Here is an 18407-nt window from a genome sequence, read left to right as displayed (position 1 = left end):
TAAAAAGTATCTGGATGAGCACTTGGCACATCATAACATTCAGGGCTCGGGGCCATTGTTGGCTGATGGGACTGGGTGGGAGTTCAGGTATCTCTAATATGTCGGTATCGACTCGATGGGCTGAAGGTCTTCTGCGCTGTATGATTATATGATTATATGCTTGAAATGAGTTGTGGACCTGTTCAGGGGAACAGCACAGGATGGGATAAGGGATGAGGAGATAAAGGCCTGATTAATCAAAGACTGAAGCAATGAGCAAAGGCCTAAAATCTCATGGAGGGCGGGTAACATTAGGGCTCACTCTGAATATCTTTAAAAGGTATTTGTAGCTGCAGTCAAGACCAAAATGGTCAGTCACAAATTAATCATCGATGCTCAGTAACTGCCGCACTCACCACTTGCTCTTGTTCGTATATATGTGGTTTTTAATTACGGTCACTAAAACTTAAAATGAGTTGAAACTCTTGGGGCCATAGCCACCTGGATCCCCAGTGTGGGGTTTTGGGAGGTTCCTGTTTCAAGCATGTGAGTCGTTACGGAACGGCACTCCACCACTGATTGCCACGCTGAGGAAGTTCAGGGCCTTTGTCTCCAATTCTTCCTTCCAGATGTTTGAACTCAGTAAACTGTTAAACGAGACAACACTTTACAATGCCAGGAAATATCTAGGGGAACCTGTGTTGTATCCTCTCGATCGCAGCGACATCCTCCAATAATGGGAAATCAAATTCCACACATATTTCTCCAACTGTGGGTTTACGGAGGTTTTATCTAAATTCACCATTACATCTTTGTCTTTAATATTCTCTACCTACTGCCATCAAAGTCAGTATCTCATTGGGTCTTTATCTTTACCCACCTGAGGAGCTGTTTTTAATGTTGGGCGCCGGAATCTCCAAACCATTCAGCTTTTTGATATCATCCAGCTTTCCCCATTTCAAATATTTTTTCAGTGAAATGTAAAACATCGCACTTACTGACATTAAATTCCATTGTTACTCATTGGCCCATTTATCCCAGCCACATTGCTTTGATCCTCAGAATTCATTAGTGTGCTTCCTATTTTAATATTGTCTGCAAATTTCTACATCACTCCCTCTAGCCCTGTATCCAGATCATCGTTGTACACAGTGAACAAGCCAGCTGTTAGATCACCAAATTAGTGTCAAAGCTAAAAGCAAGCTAATTTGATGAAAATGAATGAACTTTAACTTTGACTTTATATGTTGCAAATTGTATAACTTATCAGATAATTACTACCAATGTTTCAGTAATGTTAAGGGACCAGATCAGAAACCCCACAGTTTGTTATGAAGCATGACTAAACCCCAACAGTCTTTTTTTTTAAATTTGGCATTAGTGCAAGGATAAGGTGTTCACTCCAGGTGTGATTCTATTGACACACCAGGAAGCTTGTATCCATACAAACTTTATTTAACAATACAATTTGACTATAACACATGAATTAGCTTAACTTTTACCAATTTAAATACTTAAGCATGATAAGATACAATTCTTAACTGCTAAGCTATCTCTATTAGTTCCAATTCAAGCAATAATCCTTTTATAGGCTTAAATTTCTCTTGAAAATGAGTTAGCATCACACAGGCTGATGTGCTCACATTTGTGGTGCCAGTCCTGAGACCTCCAGAACACCTATGGAGAAAGAGACTGCGAGAGAGACCCAGTTCCCTTGGCAGGTCCCAAAGAGTAGCCTCTCGAGAGAGAGAGACCTCTTGCATCTTACAGAAGCCGGCAGTAACTATCTGTAATTCCCAGTAGGCTTAGCGCCTCTCCTTAATCACATGACTTTGTCAATCAACCTAATCAAATCCCAGGGGAAAAACTAGAATAAACAAGAATGCATGAACTCAGATTAAAACAAATGTATCCGTAGCTAAAATCAATAATTAGTCTGCATCCTCAGCATGTGCGCTGCCTGGTACCCAGACAATTCAGCACCATACAAGGTTAGTCATGGCACACATCCTCTCTGGACTCCCAGATTGCCTGGATATACTGCAGTTCACCTATCACTGCAACAGATCCACAGCAGACATCATCTCCCTGGCCCTACATTCAACCAAAGACACTGATGTCATCTCCTATTTATTGACTACAGCTCAGCCTTGAACACCATTATCCCAACAAAACACATCTCCAAACCCCGTGGCCTAGGCCTTGGCTCCTCCCTCCAAGGCTGGATCCGAGACTTCCTAATACACGGACCGCAATCCGTAAGGATAGGCAACGACACCGCTTCAACAATTATCCTTAACAACGGTGCCCCATGAGGATGTGTCCTCAGCTTCCAACTATACTCATACAGTTATGACTGTGTGGCCAAATTCTGCTCAAACTCCATTTTCAAGTTTGCTGATAACACCACTGTAGTGAGTCAGATCTCAAACACTGACCAGACGGAGTATAGGAATCTGGTGAAATAGTGCGATGGCAATAATGTCTCCCTCAATTTTAGTAAAATGAAGGAGATGTTTGTTAACTTCAGGAAATAAAATGGAGGACACGTCCCTGTCAACATCAACAGTGATGAAGTGGTTGAGATCTTCAGGTTTCTAGGTGCTCAGATCATGAAAAATCTGTCCTGGTCCCCCCACGCTGATGCTATAGTTAAGAAAACCCACCAACACCTCTAATTTCACACAAAACTAAGGAAATTTGGCATGTCTGCTATGGCTCTCACCAATTTTTACAGATGCACCATAGAAAACATCCTTTCTGGATGTATCACAGCTTGGCTCCTGCTCTGACCAGGACCGCAAGAAACTACAAAGGATTGTGAAAGTAGCCCAGTCCATCACACAAACCAGCCTCCCATCCATTGATTCTGTCCACACTTCCTGCTGCCTTGGAAAAGCAGCCAGCATAATCAAGTACTGCACACACCCCGGGCATAGTCACTTCCACCTTTTTCTGTTGTGAAAATGATACAAAAGACTAAGAACACATAGCACCCAACTCAAGAACAGCTTCTTTCCTGCTGCCATCAGACTCTTGAATGGAGCTACCTTATATTAAGCTGATCTCTCTCAACACCCTCACTATGACTGTAACACTACAGTCTGCACCCTCATCTTTCCCTCTCGCCTATATACTCTATGAACGATGTGTTTTGCCTACATAGCATGCAAGCAACAATACTTTTCACTGTATCCCAAACATGTGACAATAATAAATCAAATATAAAAAGAGCTGAATTTCAAACATGCCACTTACAAGAAACATGATATAAATACATTGCTTAAAGGCACAGTGCCATCACACACACCTTTTAAAAAATGAACAATATAAAAAGGTGGCTTCGTTTTTCAAAACCTCTGGTTTATGCACAATTAGTACTCTATAATATGTATATGTGTGTGTGTGTGTATATATATATATAGATACATATACACAGGTAAATACATACACACACACTTCACTCTATCTAAGCACGCAAACATAACAGTCGTATAGTCCAGCTCAATACTTCTCTTCCAATATCGAGCATTCCTTCTTCTTTCAAAGTCATGATAAAGCATTGGCAATCACGTTCTCTCTTCCTTCTTTTCTTGACAGCCTGTTGTTGCTCAGCTATTTCCTCTTTCTTTTCAAAACCTCCTTCTGTTCTTCATCCTGATTCCAAATCCAAGCTCCATTTTGTGGTCATGATCATTATGAGCCAGAGGGTGAAATTTTACATTGAATGCAAACTGGCACAAACCACTTCGGATTTGCTTTGCTTTTCTTCGCTGAATCCAACCAATTCTTTTGAGTTTCTTGTCTCAAAATGTCAAAACAAAGTGATTTTTGCAGAAGGTTAAGCTGCTTGCCGACACTGTCAAAGTGAACCTGCCCATTTGTACGTTGTCTTACCTTCACATGTGTGTGTCCAGGGCCACCCAGAAAGGTCACTTTATTGCTGTCCTCTTGCTTGCTAACTGACCTTAGTTCCTCTGTCAGGCAGTCCAACTCCACCTTCTGTTGCAAAATGATGTGCTCAAAATTCTTTCAAGTCTCCAATTGTATAACTTTCTGCTCCAAGGTAGTTTATCAATTACTTTGTTTATTCTGGATCTTTATGATCACTTTCTGCATGTTCTTTGGAAAAGATATATAGCAGATTGACTTCTTTGGTGTCAGGATTTGTTGTAATTATCTTTTTCACGATCATTGTGGCAGTCGTGCTGTTGTCGAAACCATTGTAAGTTACTGAGCATCAGCTACGAAGAGTCTTGTTTCTCTGGGTATCCATGTCTGTGCAAACTGTATAGATTCATTATCCCAGCAGTTCATTTTGAATGATGGTACAATTTCATAAAACAGTCTTATATCACATCGTCCTTTCCTTCTGTCTGTGGTAGAAAAATACTTCTGCTCCTCAATTTCTATCTTGAAATCGCATACAACTTTTGATTGAGCTACATTTTTCTGCGCTGCCTTCATCAGTTTTACATGGCACTCATTTGCCCCCATTCGTGTCTTCATTACCTGAGATTTGTAACTATCCACCAGCCCTTTGTAGTGTTTGTTCGAGACTTTTGGCTGTTGCATCTCAGACTGAACAAACTTCTCCTTCTGAACCTATGCCAACTTGAGTGGATTCAGTCTATATGAATATTGCTCAATTGGAACAGAATTTTTTTCTGCATCTACATCATGCACAACTACTTCAGTACTTTCCAGTTTGTTCACACATATAGCTTCATGTGTTTGTCATAACTCTTTCAGGTAATTTTGATTTTCCTCTGGAAGATAGCTCAGTAATTTATCCCAATTTTTGATTACTTCTCCAGCATCCAATTTAATTTGAGGGATGCCAAATACAGAATCATCTGGATTGGTTTCTTCATTCTGAGTTGTGACAACCAATACATCCTACTTCTGCTTTCCTTCCCTCTCAAAACATAATTTGAGCAGATTCACATGGCACACTCTGTAAGTTTCCTTCTATCTGGCATTCTTATCAAATAATTCAACTTACTTATTTTTATTTTTATTTGATAAGGCCCACTCAGCGTTGTTTCTAATGGTTCAGCTACCACTGATAATAATTTTATCCCTACTAGCAAAACTACAAATTTTTGATTTCTTATCTGCTTATTTTTTCATTGCATGCTGTACCGTTTTTAATTCTATCTAGCCAGCTCACCAGCCTGCCCGAGTGAATCTCTCCTGAAAGTTTGACACATAGTCCAACAACGTAGTCTCAGAATGCTGACTCAACAGTTTCTCCTTGATCAAGTTAAGTGGCCTTCATATCTCACGATCAATGATCAATTAAAAATTACTGAATTAAGGTGATTCATGAAGTGCATCCCGAATTGGAAAAACAGTACAAAACCTCTGGATAATCCTGACTACAGGTGGTCAACGTGGTCTTTAAAGTTTGATGCCATTTTTTATTGGTCTGAATATGCAATGGTGTCCACTTCCTCAGTAAGACATCATTTTTAATGTAATAACAGTCCGGTGTTACTCAGATTCTCCTTATGGGTATGCTTTTTGATACAACTGTTTTATCTCTCCATCCTTCTGAAGTAATTCTGCCAACTTTCCTGAGGGAAAGATATCCGCTTTGGCTTCCGTCTGTTCTTGTTCTTTCTCAACCATCAGATCAAAATTTGTTTTTGATAACTGAACCTCAGCCTTGTCTGCCATTATTTTAAGTTAATAATCTTTACGCAGTTCCAGTTTCTGAAGTTCAAATGCTCTCTCTTTTTCTTTTTCCACTGCAGTTGCCTCTCTCTCCCTCCATCTTTCTCATGCCACTCTTTCTTTTGCTTCTAATTCAAGTTGTTTCATTTCCCTCTCCTGTTGCAACTGTTTCATTTGTAATTGAATCCTCGTCAATTCCAATGCTTCAGGCTGTGTCTCCAGCAAACATGAATGCTGAATTATCGCTAAAATTATCTCCGTCTCCCTCACCCCTTCGGGTACAGTCAACTTCAGCTTGTTCACCAAATCCAGAATCTTTGCTTTCACCACCCTTTGTAAACCACACTGAGTTCCCTCTTCCACACCCAGGAAATCTTTCGCCACTAAAAGAGCCATTTTTCACAAGGCACTCCCTGTTTAAACCAACCAAATGCAACACAAAATAAAGCACCGGCTCCTCAACACCCACTGTCTTTGAGTTCAATAATTGCAAGCCAAACAAGGGATCAGAGTTTTTAATCCCGTGAAAACCATCAAGTTTTGTTCGGGTCCTGGACCCGAACCCCAAGGTGTATCGTAAAGTCGGATTAGACACAGAACATTTTTTTTATTTTTGACATAAATGCGAGGAAAGAAGGTTTCGCTTCAGGTGTGATTCAACTGAAAAAATAGAGTTCTTTTATCAAAATAAGCTTTATTCATGACACAGTTTACATGTAGCTCAAACAAAATTAAACAGCATAACTCTTAACAGTTGAACCAACTTTAAGCATGGCAAGTTGCCCCTTAGTCTGCCAAGATGTATAGGTTAGGGGAATTAGCACGGTTAATATGTGGGGTTACGGGGATAGGGCTTGGGTAAATGCTCTGTCGGAGAGTTGGTGCAGACTCGATGGGCTGAATGGCTGTTTTCTGCTCTGTAGGGATTCTAGGATTTACCAGTACTCTCTGCTTTCTGTGCTTTCACCAATTTTATATCTATGATCCCACATTTCCTATAAATCCCACAAGCTTTACCTTTTCTAACTAGTCTATTGTTTGGCGGCTGCCAGACCAGCTGAGTATTTTGAAAATTTCTCTTTATATACAGCCTATCCTTATTTTTCCCAACTGGGTTTAACAATTGCAATACTGCAATCCTCTGGAATTGCCTCCACATTCAAGCAAAATAGGAAGACTATAGCCAGAGCCTCTGAAACTTCCACCCTTATTTTCATCATTTGCCTAGGAAGCATCCATGACTTTGCTGCTTTGAAGACTGACACTAGTCAATTCAGTGTAGACAAAGTACAATAAAGTGCCGCTATTCACGGGGATTACGTGCCCACGAAACCTTACAAACGGAGAAATTATGAAGAATGAACATGCTTTTTTTCTCAGTCAGTTAGGTTCAAGCCTATTGGTTTGGGAAGATACTCAGCTATAAATTGTGGGTCAGTACCTGTATCGGGCAGAAGGGGGAGCCTCTGAGCAACACATCGATTGACGTTTCAAAATGAACAGAGCCTCAATCACAGCGAGAATCAGGCAGGTTCACGTGATGCCTTCATTCAGGCTGCACGCAACTTGTAACCGTTCCAGACTCTGCTACATAATCACTGCTATCTTCCCGCAGATACAGGGGAGATGGTGAAGAAAACACGGATAAAGGGGAGATGGGGAAGAAAACACGGATAAATGAACACAGCTCGCGTGATGGGCAATGTGGTGTACAAAGCGCAGGTAATTGAAAACGCAAAGGAAGTTACAAAAGAAGGTATTTTGCCGTGCCATCACTAATCTATTTTTATCCTTTCCGATATTTCTACTGCCTCCTCCTCTGCTGCGAGCTGTAAGAAAGGCCATTAGATTTAGATCAGTTATGATCAAGTAAGCAAAATATAACAATTAATCTCCTGTGATATCCTGATTAACGAGTCAATATGAGGGATCAGCATCACACTATTTGAGTCCTTGTCTGTAGTTGCATCCTCCTTGAAGAGTGGAATTTGGCCAGAGTAAGGTTGCCTTTTAGGTAACAGGACAAATATGAGATCACTTGCAGTTTAATTCATAGAATCATAGAATAATACAGCGCAGAAGAGGTCCATCGACTCTGCACTAACACACGAGAAACACCCGAACTCCCACCTAATCCCATCTGCCAGCACTTGGCCCAATAGCTTTGAATGTTATGACGTGCCAAGTGCTTATCCATATACTTTTTAAAGGATGTGAGGCAACCCACCTCTACCACCCTCCCAGGCAGCGCATCCCAGACCATCACAACCCTCTGGGAAAAATGTTTTTCCCTCACATGCCCCCTAAACATCCTGCTCCTCACCTTGAACTTATGTCCCCTCGTGACTGACCCTTCAAATAAGGGGAATAGCTGCGACTTATCTACCCTGTCCATGTCCCTCATAAACTTGTACACCTCGATCGCCACTCCCATAGACAGCAAGCACAGGCTCCAGATCACTCCCAATGAAATGAAATCCTGGAGTTATTTTGGAACTACCTCCGAGCTTCTCCATCACTTAGTTTAAAATTCAATCAACTCATGATATCCTCCACTTAATTAATTTTCATTCATAACCCTTCTGATCTAACTAATGTATTTACTGTTGTCCCTTAATTTTAAAACATTTAATCCCCCCCTTCTCCCTTTGCACCGAATTCCCAGGACGATCACATTCCCATTGCCACTTCATTTTGCAGGTCACTCGGTTTGACAGATATTCTCAGTGCTGTTCACACTGCTTTACGTGGGGGTTGGAGTAAGCTGTGCTACATTCCCAACGTTGGCACTTTTAAGAACAATGTGCCCCATTGCCATTATCGGGAGTTTGGATCTGGTGGCATTGGGATTTGGGCAAGGTGGACTATTTGCAAAACTTTGTTTAGGGTGTAGCAGATTCCCAAACAAGGGAAGTTTAAACAAGGTGCTTATATTCCCAAGAATAGGAATTGCAACGAGGTGTTTAATATTCCAAATGATGGGAATTTGGATATCGTTTGTTAGATTGCCTTTAATGGGATTTTGGACAATGTGAACCAGCTCCTAATGAATTAGGGGTGGCATGGTGGCACAGTGATTAGCACTGCTGTCTCACAGCTCCAGAGTCCTGGATTTAATTCCCGGCTTGGTTCACTGTCTGTGTGGAGTTTGCACATTCTCACCGTGTCTATGTGGGTTTACTCTGGATGCTCCGGTTTCCTCCCAGAGTCCAAAGGTGTGCACGTTAGGTGCATTGGCCATGCTAAATTGCCTCTTAGTGTCCCAGGATGCATAGGTTAGAGGGATTAGCGGAGTAAATATGTGGCTTACAGGGATAGAACTGAGGTGGGATTGTTGGACTCGATGGGCCAAATGGCCTCCTTCTGCACTGTAGTGATTCAATGATTCTAATACTGGGAAATTGATCAAGGTGCACTGGGCTCGCAATAGTGTGAGTCCAGGTGAGGTATTCTAGACTTTCAATATTCAGGGTTTGGTCAAGGTGTAGTCCCTCCCATCTTTCGAAGCTTTGCGGAGAGTACCCACATTACTAAGGAGCTAGAAGGCGAGTTGAGTTGGAAAACTATCAGTCTGCAGACATTCTGACTCAGTTTGAGTTACAGAAACACCATGATCTCATCCAGTGGCTTGCGTTTCAAGTCTGGCACAGTGGCTTCTTTCGCTGGATAACCAACTGGCAGCAACAGCAACAACTTTTCATTCGCTGGGCGCCCAAGGATAACACGCACTCGAGGACCACAGTTCAGAGGGGTTGTGGTGACAGTCACAAGGCCAGCGTTCTGTGGGAGGGGTGGGGAGAGTGAGAGAAACACAACGCTGCATTAAAATTCTTTTGTACAAATTCATCATTGGCTGGACTCTGACTAAAGAAAACTAAACCACAACGTTTTTGTTTCAGGAGGATCTACTCCAGCTTGAACTGGCAGTGAGCATGTTGCTCCATGATACTTTGCTGACATGGAAAACAAGTGCAGCCAATCCCCTTCTACTGGCCATTTGTTGATTGTGTCCAGAATTCTACATAAAGGAGACCACTGCACAGCAATAACATTCGTAAAGCCTGATGCGGTCGTGTCCTCAAGCTGTGGCTCAGTGGTCATCCTTTTGATTCATTCATAGAATGTGGACATGACTGGCAAGGTCAACATTTATCAACAAGCATTGTGCATGAGCAGTGGGAGAGAGCACATCCTGAGTGAGATACAGCCAGAGTGAGTGTGGGTATCAGGAATTTGGAGCACAGCGGAAATTGGATGAAGAGGGGAAAGAAGCGCTTTTTGCTTTCTAACGGCTTAAATTTTCAGTGAGGGATCTTGCCCTGCTGCAGCAGTAGAGGCTACAATGGAGACAGCTGACTGATAATAGCGAATGAGGAAGGTAAGTATTTGCTATTTCTAGTGCCTATAATTTGTAAGATCTTTTTTGTAGTTTTTAATTTGTATATTCTGTAGTAACAAGGACCAGGAACGTAGGGCCCGAGAGATATTAAGCATCTTCCAAAAGTTTAATTTAAAGGAGGGGGAGTTTGGCCTCTCAGGACAAAGCAGCATCAGCCAAGTTCATTGCACCACTGTTGCCTCTGCTGCACTGGGGAGGAGTAAAAGTGTGGAAATGCAATAGTTATGGGGGATTCAATTGTAAGGGGAATAGATGAGGCATTTCTCTGGCCGCAACCGAGACTCCAGGATGATCTGTTGCCTCCCTGATGTGAGGTCAAGGATGTCTCGGAGCTGTTACAGGACATTCTGAAGGTGGAGGGTGAACAGCCAATGGTACACATTTGTAAAAAAAAAAGAGGTCCTAAAAGCATAATATGGGACTTAGGAAGTTATCTGAAAAGTAGGACATCAAAGGTAGTGTTCCCAGGATTACTACAGTGCCATGTGCTGGTCAGAATAGGAATAGCAGGATGGATCAGATGAATACGTGGCTGAAGAGATAGTGTGAGTGGGAGGGTTTCAGACTCCTGGGACACTGGGACTGGGTCTGGGGGAGGTGGGGCCAGTACAAACTGGACGGGTTATACCTGGGAAGGACCGGAACTGATATCCTAGGGGGAGTATTTGCTACGGTGGTCGGGGAAGGCTCAAAACAAAATGGCAGGGGGATGCAAGGAGTCAGAGAGGGAGAATCAAGGAAAGAACAAAAGACAGTGAGGGGAATAAGAAAAATGAAAGGAGGAGAAAGCAAAGGCCCGAATCAACAAGGCCACAGTGAAAAAATAGTGTGAAAGGGATGAGATGGATTGAAAACTGGTTGGCAGACAGGAAACAAAGAATAGGAATGAACGGGTCTTTTTCCGAATGGCAGGCCATCACGAGGGGGGTACCACAGGGATCGGTGCTAGGACCCCAGCTATTCACAACATATATTAATAATTTAGATGAGGGAACTAAATGTATCTCTCCAAATGCACAGATGACACAAAGCTGGGTGGGAGGATGAGCTGTGAGGAGGATGCAGAGATGCTTCAGTGTGATTTGGACAAGCTGAGTGAGTGGGCAAATACACGGCAGATAGAGTATAATGTGGGTAAACGTGAGGTTATCCATGGTAGCAAAACAGGAAGGCAGATTATTAACTGAACGGCTATAAATTAAGAGAGGGGAATGTGCAATGAGATCTGGGTGTCCTTGTACACCAGTCACTGAAGGTAAGCATGCAGGTGCAGCAGGCATTAAGGGAGGCAAATGGTATATTAGCCATCAAAGCGAGGGGATTTGAGTAGAGCACCAAGGATGTCTTGCTGCAATTATACAGGACATTTGAGAGGCCACACTTGGAATACTGTGTGCCATTTTGGTCGCCTTATCTGAGGAAGAATGTTCTAGTTAGAGAGGGAGTGCTGCAATTCCAGGGATGGCAGGATTGACATACGAGGGGAGATGGAGTCGGTTAGGATTCCTTCGCTGGAGTTCAGAAGAATGATGGGGGATTTCATAGAAATCTATAAAATTCGAACAGAACTAGACCGTGTAGAAGCAGGAAGGATGTCCCAGACAGTGTGGGTGTCCAGAACCAGGGGTCATAGTCTAAGAATACAGAGTAAACCTTTCAAGACTGAGATGAGGGGAAATTTCTTCATCCAGAGAGTGAGCCTGCGGAATTCTCCATCACAGAAAGCAGTTGAGGGCAAAACATGGTACCGGAATTTTACCGGAAGGCAGGCAGTTAGGAGTATTACAAATGGAGATACCACCACTGTGGACCAGTTGTTGTCATGTATTTTCAATTGACAGACAGGCAATTAGAATGAATTCAGAGGGAGATTTGGCTGGTTAGAATCCATTATGATCAACCAGTGATCAGAACCCATTCTAACTGGAGATTCAGCCAATTAGAATGCATTATAAATGAGGAAGATATTAGAACAATTATAAATGTGGGCATTATGGGCATAAATTTTCCAAAAAAAATTGGGTGCAATTTTTGGACCCCGTCACAGTGGGGACAGGGGTGTAAAACATAGAGAACCAACCAGAAGTCTCTTCACTGTGGCAGGAATAGAAAATACCGCCACAGGAGGGGCGGTAAAATTCCACCCCAACAATTAAATCCCATTATAAATGGAGACCGTTAGTTAGAGCTCCATTAAAATGGAAAGATTTGGGCTGGGAATTTCTGGCCGTGCTCACCCCAAGACCGGAAAATCCCACCCAAGAATAATGGACCTTTGCATGGTCCATGTCCCCTTTACTACGATTCCCATAGCGGGAGGGATGGGAAAATTCCACAGTTGGAGTTAGAGCCAATTATAAATCGAGACACCAGCAGTTTGAGCCCATTATACAGAGAGGGACTGGCAGTTAAGACCCACAATAGTTTGGAGTTAAAGCCCATTCTAAATGTAGGAACAGACCGTTAGCAATATTATAGATTGATTGACTGACACTTACAATTACAAATACCATCAGTTCCAAGCCACTGTAAATTGAGACAGGCAATTAGAAGACAAAAAGGTGAGCAGTTAGAACATCAATGGAAATACCAAAAGTTAGAGCCCATTAATAATGGTTTCTAACTGCTGATCCCTCTATTTACAATCACCGGGATACACATCAGACCAGTTCTAAAAAAGGGGAGAGTGTCCAATCCACTTGTCTACTATCCAGCTGCAAAGTTGTAGGGCAGCATGGTGGTTGACACTGCTGCCTCACAGCGCCAGAGAGCTGGGTTCAATTCCAGCTTCAGGTGACTGTCTACGGGCAGTTTGCATGTTCTCCCCGTGTCTGCGTGGGTTTCCTCTGGATGCTCCAGCTTCCTCCCCCAGTCCAACGATGCGTGGGTAGGTGTAAAGACTCGCATTCCAACCATTATTTTGTAAATTGAGTTTGTGTCTTTATATTCCCTGCTTGAGAACAGAACTCCCACTCACCTGTTGAAGAGCAGCGCTCCGAAAGGTAGTGGCTTGTGCTGCCAAATAAACCTGTTGGACTTTAACCTGGTGTTGTGAGACTTCTTACTGTGTTTACCCCAGTCCAATGCCGGCATCTCCACATCATAGGTGGATTGGCCATGCTAAATTGCTTCTTAGTATCAGGAGGACCAGCAGGGTAAATACGTGAGGTTACGGGGATAGGGCTTGGGATTGTTGTCAGTGCAGGCTCGATGGGCCAAATGGCCTCCTTCTGCATTGTAGGATTCTATGATTATCCCACAGATATATTCCAATTAATACACTCGCGGCACAGATAATGACTAGAGGTGCAAGTCTGTTTGGGGCAGGGTTTGTGTTGGGAATTGGCATCAATTAACTCTATCCCCTCGGCTTCAATTTGCCTCCCCTCTGCACTAATAGCCTCTTCACCATCAGCTGTACCTCCTGTTTGAACACGGGAGGGAGGAAGGGCTGAAGTAAAACCTTTGGTTCGTGAAGCAGGGAGTATTTCCTGTGATCAGGGCTATGTCACATTTCCAGAGTTACCTGCAGAGCTGCCAGCAGAATTCCACAGGAGATTGAAACGCTGATCTCATTGTAGTAATGGGTCTTCTTGCCAGTGGGTATGATTCCATAGATTTGCTTAAATACAAGGATGAGATAGGGAGCAGTATCAATGTAGTCTTTAATCCAGTTCGTCCTGCAATGAGAAAGTGGTGATACTTATTTTATATAGCCTCCTTTGCAAGCCATTTGCATTACTGACCACACCATGAAGAACCGGCTTGAGGCATTGGGCCTAAATTTATTTGCTGAGATGAGATTCCTCTAATTAAACAAAATCAAACTGCTTAAAAAAAAACCCAGATCTCAATCTTATAAAACTGTGATTCCTAGAATTAATGTGTACTCTTGAACTATTCTGTTTCAGGTTCCCATCGTGTTCTGTTGTTTTTAACCAGATGTTCCTCATGCTACCCTGCCACATAAAAAGCTGATCCAGAAGGTGAGATCGCAGGGACTGGGGAATAGAGTACTAGATTGGACTGAGGATTGGCTGACTGACAGAAGGCAGAGTGTCGGGATAAATGTGTCCTTCTCTGGCTGCCGAGATGTAACCAGCTGGGTGCCGTCGGGGTCAGTCCTCGGACCCCAACTGTTCACAATCTATATAAATGGTCTGCAAGCAGGGACAGAGTGTAACATAGCAAAATTTCTGGACGCTACTAAAATAGGTGGGAAAGCAAGCAGTGAAGAGGAGATGAAGATTTTGCAGACGGATTATAGATAGGCTAGGAGAATGGGCTATAATTTGCCAGGAGTTTAATGTGGATAAGTGTGAGATTGCCCATTCTGGTTGAACAAATAGAAAGGCAAATTGCTATCCAAATGGATCCAAATGGAAAGCAGATTCAAAATGCGTCTGGGCAAAGGGATCTGGGTATCTTTGTTCATGAATCACAGAAAGTCGGTGCGCACGTTCAGCCTGTAATAAAAAGACTTACCAAATTACTTCACGGAAAGGGTTGTGAATCTTTGGAATTGTCTGTCCCAGCATTGTTGCTGCTCCATCTTTGAATATATTTCAGGCTAGGATAGACAGATTTTTGGGGCATCCACAACCCTGGGCAGAGAATTCTCAAGATTTATGTTTGCAAGCTTACAACTGCTTCTTTCAAACATGGTGGCACAGTGATTAGCACTGCTGCCTCACAGTGCCAGGGACCCTGGTTCGATTCCCGGCTTGGGTCACTGTCTGTGTGGAGTTTGCACGTTCTCCCCGTGTCTGCATGGGTTTCCTCCGGGTGCCCCAGTTTCCTACCACACTCCAAAGATGTGCAGGTTAGGTCGATTGGCTGTGCTAAATTGCCCCTTAGTGTCCTAAGATGTGTAAATTAGATCATCAAATTTAATATCCTGATTCCCCCGTTCTCACCATATTCCTTGATTCCTTTAGTCCTAAGAGCTATACCTGGTGGGCGATTCTCGCATCGCGACCCGCAACTTTTCTGGTGGGTCAGGCTGGGAGATGCACGTCACCGGCCTTTTTCCAGGATATGCCCATGTGACGGGAATGCATGCACATCTCCCAGAGCCGGAGAACAGTCGGAGTCCAGGCCATGCTGGAAACCGGCGGGAAGACAGGTAAGTCATTTGAATCTTTTTTTAATGTAGTTTAAATATGTTTAGCATGCGATTATCGGGAACTTGCCGGGCCCGATTGAATCTCCCACCCCGCCAGGAGTACTTAATTCCGGTGGGGTTTAGAGTAGCTCCCCATGTTCGGGGGACTAGCAGGAGACCCGCCAGAATGAAGGGGGGGCAATCGGGGCCCCCAGGGATCGGGCAGCGGGGGGGGGGTGCCCCCTGGGCATGGGCACCCTGGCAGTGCCAGTCTGTGCCCACTGGTATTGACCAAGGGGCAAAGTGCTCATGCCCAGGGGGCTCCTAGGCACTGCCCATCTGGCATCGGGCAGTGCCTATTGTGGGCGGGGCTGAGGGGTGATCGGTTGGGGTGGAAGGTCCTGCTGCCGTTCTGCATGGTGATCAGTCTGGGATGGAGGGAGGGCAGCGATTGGGGCAGCCTTGGGGGGGGGGGGGGGAAAGAGAGGTGGTCTGCCAGGGTGAGGGGATCTCCACTGCTGTGGGGGTGGGCTGGACGTCGGGGCGCCCTGGGACGGGTGTGGTCAGGCCTGGCCCGGGAATTGTTGTGGGGGCTGCAATCAGGCTGTGGGAGGGGGCTGGAGAGGCAGCACTGTGGGGGTCCCGGGCTGGCCAGCGATTGAGCTGGCCAACAAACTGGGAGGCTGACAGATCGGGGCCACTGCGCATGCGCAGAGTTCCAGAACTCTCAGACTCCGGCGTGAATAGGCCCCGACTCTCTGGGTTTTTAATGAGATTCACGATTGAGACCTCTGCAGTGCACAGAGTGGGGAGATTCGGGTGTGAAGTTGAACTGAGAAAACAGTCATGATTAAGAACAGTTTTCCCACCAATTCAGCACTTTTGGGAGAATCGCCCCCATTCTTTCTGAATCAACCCTGTCTAACTCTGTTCCAAATTTATAAGTTTCTATGAGATCCCCTCTCATTCTTCTAAACTCCAATGAATACAATCCTAATTGACTTAGTCTCTCCTCATATGACGGGTCTGCCATCCCAGGAATCAGCCCGGTAAACCTTTGCTGTATTCGCTCAATAGCAAGGAGGTCCTTCCGAGGATAAGTCCACAAAAACTGCACACAGTACTCCAGGATTGGCCTCACCAATATCCTGTACAATTGCAGTAAAACATCTCTATTCCTGTACTCAAGGCAGGAGAGATACTGGGGGGAATTTCCCATTCCACTCTGCCACAGGAATCATAGCGGGCAGGGGACGGACCATGCAAAGTTCAGTTGACCTTGGGTGAAATTTTCCGGTTTTGGGGTTGAGCGCAGCCAGAAAATCCCACACACTCTCAGATAGTCGGTGCAGACTTGATGGGCTGAATGGCCTCTTCTGCACTGCAGGGTTTCTGTGAATCTATGACTCATTTTGTAAAAACAGGATTTACCTGGAATTGGCCGTAACGTAGATCTGAGGTTCTGAAAGGCACTATACAAATGCAAATCCTTTGCTTTATTGGTCATTTAAAATCAGCTCCCATCAGTCATCACACAGAGCGACTCATCATGGTTGGACGTACCTCAGCTGCTTTAAGTCAGAGACCCATTTCTTTCCCATTCTCTTTTGATAGTTAATTTCTTCTTCCTCCTCAATAATTGCACGGATTTGATGCTTTGTCTCCGGGTCTTGTACAACTACAAAGGTCCAGGGCTCTGTGTGTGCGCCACTTGGAGCTGTGCCTTCAAGAGATCAGGAAATTGGCTTCATTCATCTGAATATTACACAACAGGAGGTGGCCATTTGGCCCACTGTCCCTATGCCAGCTCTTTATGCTTTGCACTCCCTTACATGTGCCCCACTGCTGGCAAATATTCCCTTTTCAAGTTTATATCCAATTCTGCTTGAAAAGTTACTGTTTAATCTGCTCCCTTTCAGGCAATGCATTTGTGTCCACGAAGCTACGTAGAGACATGGATAGGTTAAGTGAGTGAGCAAAACTCCGGCAAATGGAATATAATGTGGACAAATGTGAAAATGTCCATCTTGGCAGGAAGAATAAAAAAGAAGCTTATTATTATGTAAACGGTGAAAGGTTGCAGAGCTCTTGAGGTGTAGTGGGATATGGGTGTCCTACTGCATGAGTCACAACAGACTGGTGTACAGGGATAGCAAGTAATCAGGGAAGTGAATAGAATTTTATAATTTGTGAGGGAAATTGAATACAGAAGTAGGGAGGTGATACGTCAGTTGTACAGGCCATTGTGAAACCACATCTGGAGCATTGTGTACAGTGCTGGTCACCTTATTGATGGAAAGATATGAATGCATTGACAAGCAGTTCAGAGATGGATGACTTACTAGACTAATATCAGAAATGGACACATTTTCTGAGGAAAGGTCAGAGAAGTCACATTTGTATTCACTAGAGTTTAGAAGCACAGTGATGATTGATCAAAATCTTTAAGATCCTGAAGAGTATTGACAGGTGGATGTGAAGAGGTTCCCTCTTGTTGGACAATCTAGAACAAGGGGTCACTGTTCAAATATGTGTGGTCACTCATGTAAGACAGAGAAGAGGAGAATTTCTTTCATCCCAGAGAGTTGAGAGTCTCTGGAAATCTCTTCCATACCTGCTGTCATGATGACTCTGTCAATCACCTCCCTGGGGACCATTTCCTCACTGATAAAACGAACACTCCTTCGCGCATTCATCACTTGATAAAACTCATTGGCTCTGCAGATCATTTCATCCTCTGAGTAACGTGGTGGTGAATATGGAACATGCTGCACTTCCAGATCTTCCTCACGAAAATCCCCTGCTGAAATTGAAAGTAAGAAGTCTCACAACACCAGGTTAAAGTCCAACAGGTTTATTTGGTAGCAAAAGCCACTAGCTTTCGGAGCGCTGCTCCTTCGGCAGGTGAGTGGGATTTCACATCATGGCTGAAATTGAAAGTACCAGAATAAAATTGGTCAATTACACAGAACCATGTCGAATCAAGCATTCAGTTTGGGATAGAAAACATCAAAATGTCTGAATTCAAGCTGTCACAACACAGAAAGCAATGACCTAGTGGTATTATCACCAGACTATTAATCCAGAAACGTAGCTAATGTTCGAACCCAGGCTTCAATCCCACCACAGCAAATGTTGGAATTTGAATTTGGTAAAAAATATCTGGAATTAATAATCTACTGATGACCATGAAACCATTGTCGATTATCGGAAAAACCCATCTGGTTCATTAATGTCCTTGAGGGA

The 18407-nt window shown here is 43.8% G+C and overlaps 1 protein-coding gene across 1 annotated transcript in view; it reads right to left on the bottom strand.

Moving 5' to 3' along the window:
• Positions 1–6339: 6339 nt before the first annotated feature.
• The window catches only part of iyd (iodotyrosine deiodinase), a 16394-nt gene continuing 4326 nt past the window's right edge, over positions 6340–18407 (bottom strand). Inside the window, exons 2-5 of the mRNA XM_078230487.1 lie at positions 17776–17964; positions 16725–16884; positions 13584–13737; positions 6340–9438 (exon numbers count right to left, since the gene is read on the bottom strand). Of these exons, the coding sequence (XP_078086613.1) occupies positions 9256–9438; positions 13584–13737; positions 16725–16884; positions 17776–17964 (686 nt within the window). The 3' untranslated portion in view covers positions 6340–9255. The remainder of the gene's footprint in view (positions 9439–13583; positions 13738–16724; positions 16885–17775; positions 17965–18407) is intronic.

The sequence above is a fragment of the Mustelus asterias genome, chromosome 15, assembly GCF_964213995.1.
Source record: "Mustelus asterias chromosome 15, sMusAst1.hap1.1, whole genome shotgun sequence".
Lineage (NCBI taxonomy): Eukaryota > Metazoa > Chordata > Chondrichthyes > Carcharhiniformes > Triakidae > Mustelus > Mustelus asterias.
This window is presented reverse-complemented; position numbering and strand designations above follow the sequence as displayed.